Source organism: Girardinichthys multiradiatus, chromosome 6 (genome assembly GCF_021462225.1).
Source record: "Girardinichthys multiradiatus isolate DD_20200921_A chromosome 6, DD_fGirMul_XY1, whole genome shotgun sequence".
NCBI classification, from domain to species: Eukaryota; Metazoa; Chordata; class Actinopteri; order Cyprinodontiformes; family Goodeidae; genus Girardinichthys; species Girardinichthys multiradiatus.
The window spans coordinates 39,578,945-39,590,533 of record NC_061799.1 but is presented as its reverse complement, the minus strand read 5'-3'; the positions used below and the strand labels follow the sequence as shown (position 1 = coordinate 39,590,533).

The following is an 11,589-nucleotide window of genomic DNA, read 5'->3' as shown; positions in this document are numbered from 1 at the left end:
ACCTGCACGGACACGGAGTCGGCCGACCTCCTGATGGTAACAGTGTGCAGCAGTCCGTTGGCCACTCCCCTCATGCTGGTCCTCAGCACTTCTGCATCTCTGCTACTGTCCAGCTTGTATCTCAGCTCCAGCTCATCTTCACAAACCAGACAAAATAAACATCCAAACAACATTTTTACTAAGTTAATCTGCAAAATAAAATGAGAGAACATTTCAGTTTGAGTCAAGTTCAATGTTTTTTCCTCTGTGAGAAGAAGGCCTCGCTGTGTTCTGTAATCTTTTCCAACAGGCTAGGATTATGTGTTTAATCTGTCAAATTATAACAACTGCTACATTAGGAGGATAATTACCTCTCAATAACAGAGTGGGCTGAAAAACTAGTCCATGCATTTGTGACTTCAAGGCTGGACTATTGTAATTCTTTACTATCAGGATGTCCACAAAATGCAGTTAAAAGCCTTCAGCTGATTCAAAATGCTGCAGCAAGAGTTCTGATGAAAATTAGAAAGAGAGATCATATTTCTCCTATTTTAGCTTCCCTTCATTGGCTCCCAGTTAAATCCAGAATAGAGTTTAAAATTCTCCTCCTCACATATAAAGCCCTTAATGATCTAGCTCCATCATAGATCAGAGATCTGATGGTTCCATATGTTCCTAACAGAGCACTTTGTTCTCAGACTGCAGGTTTACTGGTGGTTCCTAGAGTCTCTAGAAGTAGAATGGGAGGCAGATCTTTTAGTTATCAGGATCCTCTCCTGTGGAACCAGCTCCCAGCTTTAGTCCTTTAGGCAGACACCCTGTCTACTTTTAAGGCTAGGCTTAAAACTTTCCTTTTTGATAAAGCTTATAGTTAGAGTGGCTTAGGTTATCAGGGAGCCTTCCTCCCTCCCTGTTGGATGGAGTAAAGGGGAGTCAGGTTTAGCCTAAACCGGCTCAGTTATGGTTGAGGTGCAAACACACCCTCCATTTCTGCTACCTGTATGACCCCTTCTCTTTTCCAATGGTTATAATCAGTCTGACAGAGAGAGGTATCCCAATCCTTGTGGTTTTTAATATAACAATGGCCATCAGTGGGCTCTAGATGGACAAACTTTATCAGTTTATAATTTTACTTAGTGCCCCTACACATGGCCCATTCTGGGGTGGCCTGGCTCTGGCACTCGGTGGTTTTGTCTGGCCTCCCCGGTGGCCCTGCACCGTGGGGTGAGACGACATTGTTGTAAATAAGCGCTATATAAATAAATAAACTGAAACTATCTGTGTAGTTATGCTGCTATAGGCTTAGGCTGCTGGAGGACATAATGACCACTTTCACCCTCTTCGCTACATTCTCCCACTACTCTCCAATTTTGCATTATTTGCTGTTATTTCAGCTTTTAACTTTGTTCTCTCATTTCTCTTCCTAGAAGCTACACCTAGCCTGGCTCTGTGTCTACTTGTGACACCTTTCTGGAGAGGGGCATCGTCCAAGCTTCTGCTGGCAACAACTTAATGCTCCCCCTCTACCGATGATCCACATAGCCCTGTCTTTCAGTGTTTAACCCTTTCTCTCTCCTAGACATGGCAATTGACTGAACTTTTACTGTGACTAACTCTATGTGCTCTCTTTCAGACTCTTCTCTGAAACCCCCAGTCAGTCGTGGCAGATGGCCGCTCACATTGAGCCTGGTTCTGCTGGAGGTTTCTTCCTGTTAAAAGGGAGTTTTTCTTCTCCACTGTCGCTACATGCATGCTCAGTATGAAGGATTGCTGCAACGTCAACGCCAGTGACTGTCCACTGTCTCTACAAGTTCATCCAGGAGGAGTGAATGCTGCAAGTCACTGACTGGATGCAATCTGCTGGGTTTCCTTAGATGGAAAAACTTTTTATCCAATTTGAATAAATAACTGAATCTGACTGCACTGTTCAATAATTAGTATTAATTGGAATGTATGAACCTGACTTTTGTGAAGTGCCTTGAGACAACATGTGTTGTGAATTGGCGCTATATAAATAAACTGAAAACTGAATTGAATTGAGTTTATTTCTCCAGATATTCAAGCATTTTACACAGGAGACTTAACAAAAGCTTTAATAATTACTGAGAGTTTCAGCTAAATTCAAACACTTTTATGACCACATTTCTCTACAACCTCTTACACTGTTTGTGTAAATTTAAATAAATCATGTAAAGTCAATGCAAATACAACCTGCAACTTATTTTTGAGGAATATTAGCAAACGATGAAGGCTTTCATCTGCCTGGTGTTGCTCCATTAATTTTAAATAAAAGAAACCTTCAGTGAAACACTTGTGTTATCTCAGGGCAAAACAAGGAAACGCTCTTGGGGATCTAATTGGATGCTTTACTTTTAAGATGTCAGCACAAAACCTTAATGTCCCACTTCTTATCAGCTTCCGTTAAGTCATTACCCGCGGGAAAAAAGTCCATTAACAGCAAATCAAGCTGCAAACTGCCACTTGTGTTAGATTCCTGAATAATGAAAGTCTCAAGTTGAACTTGCACGACTCTATAAAGCTAAACTAGAACATAATTTACAGTGAAAACAGATTTTTAGCCATTTCCTTAAGCAGCGACCACAACTTTCTGCTAACAACTAACTCTTTCCAGCAGCATTTGGCTACAATAAAAAGAAAACCGTCATGATTTGGGTTTTTCTCTCTTCATGATTATGTTTTCCAGGTGATGCTTTAGTTTATTTCTTTAGGTTGTATTTCTCACTTGTTCTGTTTATTGTGCATTTCATGTTCTGTTACTTTTGTTAGAGCTTCCTTTGGTTAGATTGTGTTTTGGTTACCATTCCCTGCTACTGTCAGACTATAATCAACTTCATTGGGTCCACCTGCTCCATGCCCTATTTTTACTCTTCCTTCTGTTTATTCCTTGCTGCAGAAAACTGTTGGTTCATACCAAGCCAAGCCTGTCTATGTTCATGCCTGCATCCCTGCTGTGAGCTTTTCTTTGACCACGCTGCCTCTGTCCACCTGTCTGCAAGAGAGCCACTGGTTTTTGACAGAAAACAGCTTTTATAAACAATTGCATTCTGAAACTTAGATTATTTTCCAGAATTTACTTGTTACTTTAAGAATATAACCAAGATATTCCAGATTACTGTCATGGAACAAATTTAGAGCCCAGAAATGACTTAGTTCACATTAATGGTGGAATTACATAACAGAGCCCATAATTAGCCAGAAAAGTTTGCTTTCTAGACGCTTTAAAGAACTTACAAGTTACTTTTAAAGATTAGAGGTTCCTTTCCAGAATTTACACATTACTCCAGTTACTATTGAAAGTTTCCATGAGAATAAATGTTAACAGTACAAGGTACTTTCTGGAACGTTCGGTGGAACTTAAGGGTAAAGTGAAAGACCAAACAAGTAAAATTTTTGAACTTTTACAGAACTTACAGGTAGAGTTCCCACAACCCACAAGTCTCAAAATTACAGAATCCTTTCTGACATTTACTTACAGAATTCCCACAATGGTTTCCAGTGTTTACAGGCTGCTTTCTAGAATTTACAGATGACCTTTACAAATCGTGGGGGGTTACACTCCAGACCCTTTACACTAATTACAGGTTACTTTTGTAGAACCCGGTGTCGTGAAGCGACATCTTTGGTCTTTGTTGTGGTCTTGTGTTTTTGACCTTTCATTTAGTTTGGGTTTTGTCTAAGTTCCTTTAGTGGTTTCTTTTCTATTACTTGTTATGGTTTTCTTATGACTATTATTATATGCGTTGTTATTCTAGCTCCTTTGTCTTCCTTGTAGTTTCTAGTTTAGTTTCCCATTTAGTATATCTGTGTTTATTTATGTTTTGGTATTTGTTCACCTGCGCTCTTTATTTACTAGGTTATTTTCTCTGTTCCTCCTCATCCTGGTTCCCTTTCTGTGGTTTAGGTTTTGTTTTTTAACAGTCAGGGCTTCTTTATGGGTTCTTTGTTAATTATTAGGTTTTGGTGTTTCTTCTATTCCCTCTGGTTTCTCAGTTTACTTTAGTTAATGATTATTCTTGGTTCTTATGTCTCTTTTGGTTTATTATCTTCGTCTATAGTTTTGCTTTGATCTGTTTCCCTGAGTTTTCTTGTTTATAGTTTTGTTTTTGTAGTCAAGTTCCTTTGGTTATATTATTATCTAGCTTCCCTCATGTTCCCTTTGTATTCTAGTTCGGTCACCTTAGCAACCATCCAGATTCCCTCAGTTCTCTATAGCCTGGTCCACACCTGATTTCCATTCTCATCTGATTACCTGCCTCAGTATCCCATTGGTCCATTACTAAAACCAGCCGCCACAGAGACAGTTTCTTCCCCCAGGCTGTTTCTCTGATGAACATTCAATAGAGTACAAAACAACAGCATACAGATGTTGCAAATGCACCTTTCTATTAGATATGTGTATATTGTACATTGTAAATTGTAAATTTGTATATCCTGTAATGCAAAAACAGAACAAAAGAGCAAAGTGTACCGGAGTCAAATTCCTTGTTTCTATGCACAAACTTGGCAATAAAGCTGATTCTGATTCTGATTCTGATACTCCACTTCCCTCTGTTCATAAGCTCTCTGTTTTTGTTTGTTCTTCGCTGGTTCCTTGGTTCGTTCACCTACCCTCATCTAAAGCTTTGACTACCATGTTCCTGCAGAGTCAACTCTAAGTTTTTGGAGTTTCAACTTGTGTTTTTGCACCTGGAGTGATTTTTGCTACGTTCTTCCTACGTTTGGAAAACCTTTTGAACTTATCTTTGAATAAAAGAAGAAGACTCCTTTAAACATGCAGCTGCCGAGCTCTTGTCTGTGCTTTGGTCACTCTAAACCTCAGAACGCGACACCCGGAGGTAGCTTTTTAGAACTTACACAGAACCTATTGCTCATTAATTTTATCCTCCAGAGCATCCATATAAAAATAAAGTATTAAGAAGATCATGAAGAAAATGTAACAGACCTCTTTAAAACACAAATCAAAACATTCCTCATTTTACATGTATTTTTATTGCTGATTTAGTGCTCATGAAATGTGCTAAACACCATAAAGGTTTGCAAAACTGTGTATAAATGCCAAATATTTGGAAAACATTCTGAGATTTATTTTATGATGCAATAAATTACCTTATTACTTTATTTTCTATAATTTGTTTTTTATATTCAACCATGCACTTTTGTTGAAATGGCAGATGCACATACAAAGATCATGGGTGGATCATGGATTAGAAGAAAGCAAAGATGATGAGTGACTTGCATCATCCTTACCGTGCCTGTTGATGAGCAGAGCTAAATACCCAGTGAAGTGGGAGCTGACGTGGAGCAGCAGAGCTGGACTCTGTGTCGTCCTGAAGCTCAGAGAGACATTTTCTCCTCTGAGAACCGAGTCAGAGTAGATGGAGGAGGGCAGGTCGCTGTTGTTTCTGCTCAGCTCATCTGGCTCTTTGAAGGTGTAGCTGATGGATGTTCCAGGTTTAAAGTGGGCTGACACCTCTGGAAGACAGAGGAGAGATCCTTCAGAAGAATGTTTTTAGAAGCAGAAACCTCACAGAGAACAGGTGTGTTTTTAGAACAAAGAGGAGTGACAACAGCAAGCTCAACATTAACTTTTATTGTAATGTGAAGATTTAATGTCTGATGACAGATTTGTTTCTTGTTCTTTTAATCATTCATCAATCAGCCCAGAAGAGGCTGCCCATAAGGATGACATTTAACTTGATTTTTTTTCAGTCAAGATTTAATTCAAAATTTTTATTTATGGATCTCTCTCTGAACTAATAATTTTCTAACGTACTCAGAAGTGACATTTCCAAACGGTTCTTGTGACTAATTTCTTCTGCCAAACATTTAGCTGGGATATTGCTGACATTTTCAGAACAGGTTTAATAACCTCAGTGTCACTGACTTATTGTTCAAAGTGCTGTTATTTAGCCTCTAATTTAAGAGTTTTGTCCAGGCAGTAATTAAACGTAAATTAAGTAAAAAGGTCAGGTTGTTTATTAGATTTTCAAAACCTATGTTACGGGTACATTCAGATTTTTCACAAGATCCTTTTATCCGTTTGGCCACATGTATGTGGAGTTGGCAACACGTGAATTCAGTTATGTTTTAAGGGACAATGTTTAAAGTTTCTAATTATATATTTCTTCAGACTTTAATTTACAAAGTAGGACACTGTGGGCCTGGAGTTATAGGTCAAAACAGCACTTAAAACCAACATTTAGTTGGGGTGCACCAATTGCAGTTTTCTGGCCGATTAATAATCTTTAAATAACCTGACCTACTGATTCCGATTTTGGCTGCTACCGATTTTTTTTTTATTACCGACACGGTCAGGTGTTATAAGGTCACAATACACCTCCAATGTTCAAATCTTATTTTATTGAAAAATATTGAATAATACCCTTGAAACAAAACAAACTTGTTTTAACTGCACCAGGCAGTGCTCTCAAATATAAATGAAACGTTTAGAGCATTGTGGTTGCTTTAGTCTTTTATTGTTCAAAGTTTAAGAGATTGGTTTCACATGTAAGTATCGGCCAATCGTCGATCACCCATCGGGACAGATCCATCCAATCGATCGGTGCACCCTTAACATTTAGTCCAAAATATGTTTTCAAATTCATAAACAGAAATTAGAATCAAATAATTCAGTTCATGTTCAGAACTTCTATACTTTTGTACATATATAGGTTTTTGTAGTACAGTTTGCGTAGTGAAACTACTTCACCAAGTATCTGGAAAATATCCCTGGTGGACCTTTTTAGATTCTCTCCCTCTTGTTCCACTTGGATGAAAGCCTGGATCTGTGTTATTATGACTTTGAAGTGTTATTCCCGTTGTCTGAATATCTGTGAATATGTGTCAAAATATCGTTTTTGTAATTTAATTCCACAAATTGACAAAATGAGATACAAACTTTTAAAAATAATCCATGAATGAGAAGCAGCTCCACGTCTGGTTAGTGGATCAGGACCTCTTTATGACTGACCTTCAGGCAAACAGAACCACTGATGGAACCGAGGGACTGAGGTGACAGAATCAGCAGAAAAACAATTGGTTCTACCCCTGATGTTCTGCTGGTCGAGTTTGCTGGCTATCCTGATGGTTTCTGAACCTTTGAGCTCCTTCCTTTGTTTTTCTTCTCCCAAACTGTATCCCATCAAAAAAACTATTAGATATTATAACTTCATTTTATTTGTGCTTCTTTCACTCAAATATATATTTAGGAAATAGACCTTAGTGTGATCAATATACAGAGTAGTGTTTAATTAATTTGATTGAAGTACAGCTACTAGTTTTTTAATAGTATCCAAAATCCTCACCTCTTTAATTATTTAACAGATATCCCTCGTTCATGAGAAAAAAAAGACGTGTACAGATGTCTTCTTTTTGCTTTTGTTGCACTTTAAATTTTTCATATCAAACATGTTTAACCAGCAAAGATAAGCTGAGTTAATATAAAACGCAGTTTAGTAAATGGTTTACTAAAGGAAAAAAAGCAGCTGGTCCCAAAAGCAGGCCCAACCATAACACCACCACCACCATGTTTGTCTGTCAGTAAGATGTTTCTTTTTTTTTTAATGCTGTGTTTTACACCAGGCGTAAAGTTTTGTCTCCTCAGACCACAGAATATTTTCCCAAAAGTACTGTGGATCATCAAGATGTTTCTGGCAAGCAGGAGCCAGGCCTTTATGTTCTTTTTGGGCAACAGTGTTCTGGTAGTGAAAGCCTTTTATGGAGGCCATTTACACAGCCTCTTTCTTATTGTTAAGACTTGCAATGATTAAGATGCTGTTCTGGGTTCTGGGATGACCTCCTGGATGAGTTGCCTCTGTGCTCCTGGAGTAATTTTGGTAGGCTGCACTGTTCACCACTGTTCCAGGTTCCAGGTCCATTTTGTTGTAGTTTAAAGACTTAGAAATGGCTTTTCAACACTTTTTCTTGAGATCGGGAAATGTTGTGTTGCTTTTTGAGATCTTTTACCCTACTTCATGATGTCAGACGGGTTCTGTTTAAGAAATTTCCTGATTCCACAAAACAAACACAAAAAACATTGTAACTTACAATTAATTTATATTAACAAAGTCCAGGTTAGTTAGATAGCTTTTTGTCCTTAATGGTAAAATGATGAAAGATTGTATGTACCCGTCTCATCTTTGTCTGATTAAAGTTTGTTTGATGACCTGACACATGTAGGTTTGAAAAAAAGCAAAATCAGAAGAAATCTGTAAGTGGGGCAAAGAAACATCGCTTATCAATCTGCTACAGCTGCCTTGTAGGAACGTTATGTGTCTGATTGTTTTACAGGGAGTGTTCCTAAGGCTATTTAGAGTCTATTTAAACAAGAAACTGGGATTTCTTTGTGAAATGCTAAGCATTAAGTGCGTCAGTGTGACTCACAAAGAAAAACAGTGGATCAGCATGCTGTGGGAGATGAGAACACCAGGAACAGTGCATGTCAATGCTTGGTGGGTGGAGGGTTAAGAGGGTCCTTTTAAAACGCAGAGACGGCTCAACTCTCTCAAGTTAAAGGACTTTCGGGTGGTCAGAATAACAATGCACTGTTATCCGCTTTGTTCTCAGTGGGTGTAACAGCAGAGAAACGTTTCAGAGAAAAAAGGTCATTAGACACACTGCCGCCCACCTTCTGAAACAGAAGTCGACCAAAAATATATGAAGATAATATAAAGATCGGTACCTGAATCCAGTTGGTTGGTCCCCAGCTCTTCTATTCAGCTGCTGTCATATTTCTATTAAATGAGACCTGGGACACATTTGGCCTGACAGATGCGGACTTGTTCCCAAGTTAATTTAAGGAGGTTTTATGAGGAAGTTTCAGTATTTATCCTCAAAATTCATATAATTACCTAATATGTCAGCCAGTTCAATAACTTCAGTACAGTCATATTCAATCAGTTGGAATATTATTGAAAAATTCATCAAGTGAAACACATTGAATACATTATTTACACAATGATTTAAAGCATTTATTTCTGTTAATTAGGATTTTCTGCTTACAGCTAGTCAAAACATATTTAAGATTAGAAAATTACATCAGACCAATAAAAAAACATTTTAATAAAGCAACTTGTGTTAATGAAAAGTGTGTTTAATACCTGCTAAAAGATTATTGTCAAAAGGTGCTTTTAATATGACAAACAAGCCTCATCGGAACAAATCTTCTAACTTACTGAATATGACTGTATAAATAGTATTACTCAGATTAGGGGCCATGCATATCTCAAGTGTCTAATTTAAATAAATATCTCAGTTTTGCCATTCCACAATAGCTGAGCATAGAAATATTGCTTCTTTTTATTTTTACTTATTTAACCTGCAGTGCAACTACAGCAGTAACTAAAGTACTAATGTACTTTGGCACAGAAGTCAGATGTCCAAAGCAATACCAGCAAGTCACATGGTGCAAGATGGAAACGTTGACAGTTCTGCTCAAGTAGTATTTATATGCAGACCTAAAGTCACTTCGTTTCTTTGCACCTGTGTGGCAGAAGACTCCAGTGTAAGCCGACAGGCTGCAGTCACAGTGGAAGCCAGTGGTTCTCTCCACACAGCGGCCCTGGTTCTGGCACAGCGAGCCGTAGCTGCTGCAGTGACCAGGGCAACCGGGTCGAACCCCGGGTGTGATCTTAGCCCTTTCCTCCAGGTCCAGAGTGACGCCGTTCAGCTGCAGAGAGCGGACGCAGCCTCTGAAACCCCTCTGTCTGGACGCCGTTCCTCCTGGAGACATTAACACGGAAAGAAAAACAACACAGAAAATAAAACTACAAGATGTTGTTGTAATTAAAGATACGGTCAAAGGAAACGTAAACTGTCCTTGACTTTTAACACAGCTATGGAAAAAAACTGTATATATGTTTTTCCCAAAAGGATTTCAGAAAGAAAGAAGCAACCAGGTGCTAATATAAAAATGTTTTTGCCTCAATGATCATCATGTGAGAACCTGTTCATATAAAGCTGCAATCTGGGCAATTTCTTAGCCTGGACCAAACATGTGTACATTAAACCAATTCCAAGATGGAAAGTAATCAGCAATAAACTCAGAGAAGCAGGTGTTCCTGCTCATCCATATGAAAAGGGTTTTAAGGCCATTTCCAAACACTTTGAGGTCCATTACTGTAGAATGAGAAGTTGCTAACAGGTAAAAGATTTAGGACCAGTCACCAATCTTCCCAGCTGTGAATGTTTTAAAACACTAAGAGTTCCACCTCTGATTCTGCAGGTCTAAAGGAGTGTGTTAAAAGTTAAAGTTCATGACAGGACAATTAAAAAAAGATTACACAAGTAAGGCTGGTCTGGAACAGTTGAGGGTGAAAGCCTCTTCTCTCTAAGTTGGGTCTGAATAACCCATAAGATTTCTGGAACACGGTGCTGCAGTTGGTAGCACTGTGGCCTTGCAGCAAGAAGGTCCTGGATTCGATTCCCAACCAGGGGTTTTCTGCATGGAGTTTGCATGTTCTCCCCGTGCATGCGTGGGTTCTCACCGGGTACTCCGGCTTCCTCCCACAGTCCAAAGACATGCCTGTTAGGTTAATTGGTCACTCTAAATTGCCCTTAGGTGTATGAATGAGTGTGTGCATGGTTGTTTGTGTGTTGCCCTGCGATGGACTGGCGACGTGTCCAGGGTGTACCCCGCCTCTCGCCCATAGACTGCTGGAGATAGGCACCAGCTCCCCTGCGACCCACTATGGAATAAGCGGTAGAAAATGACTGACTGACTGAATTATAGATGTTTAGCTACAAAACACAGAACCATGTCTGAACAAAACCAAACCTAACATGTCAGTACAAAAACCTCATACTAACACAGGAGTGGTGGTGGAGGGGTGATGATTTGGGCCTAATTTATTGAACTGACCATGAACTTCTCTCAGTATCAAAGAACACTAGATTTAAATCTGAGACAGTCTGTCTAACAGGTAAATGTGGACCAAAACGGATCATAAACAGGACAACAATCCCTAACACAGCAAACACACAAGAGCATTGCTGAAAAAGAAAAGAATCAAGGTGTTGGAAACGGCCCAGTCAAAGTCCAGATCTCAACCTAGTTGATGTAAAAGGACCTTAAGAGAATGTAAAATGTGCTCCAACATAGGTCTGCAAACCTCAAACAGGAGTAAGTTAAATTCTTCCACAATGATGTGAGAATGCAGAGACTACTTCTGCTGTTATTACTGCCAACAGACTCTAAATGATGGGATGAACTTAATATTTTCTTATAACTGTATCTGGGCTGGGTCTGATTCATTTAAAATAGCCTGATTAAACAAACTGTTCTTGATAAATGTTTTTATTTTAAATGCATAGTTACAGTTAAGCCCAAAACTATTCATACCTCTTTCAAAGAGGTTTCCAAAGAGTGGCCTGGGGGCCATTTGTGGCCCTTGGAATAATTTTGTGTGGCCCTCAACCTGACCAAAGCTCTAGAATGGAACAACTTTGGCCTCCAGCGAATGGAGCTGACGGAGATGGACACTTTTTCATGCTTTAGTACAGGATTTTCAACAAAGATTTTATTTCTTCTGAAATTGAAAAAGTTTGTATTTTTCTTCTTTTAGTCATGTTTTTTTAGCCTTTATTTTAATT

At 38.8% G+C, this 11,589-nt stretch overlaps 1 protein-coding gene across 4 annotated transcripts in view; it reads right to left on the bottom strand.

The window, feature by feature from the left end:
* Positions 1–11,589, bottom strand: part of LOC124869479 (contactin-associated protein-like 4) — a 255,881-nt gene that overhangs the window by 21,208 nt on the left and 223,084 nt on the right. For all 4 annotated transcript variants that reach the window (XM_047367336.1, XM_047367335.1, XM_047367337.1 and 1 more), the window contains 3 exons: positions 9,481–9,720; positions 5,248–5,472; positions 3–136 (listed from right to left, as the gene is read on the bottom strand). In XM_047367336.1, coding sequence (XP_047223292.1) covers positions 3–136; positions 5,248–5,472; positions 9,481–9,720 — 599 coding nt within the window. The remainder of the gene's footprint in view (positions 1–2; positions 137–5,247; positions 5,473–9,480; positions 9,721–11,589) is intronic.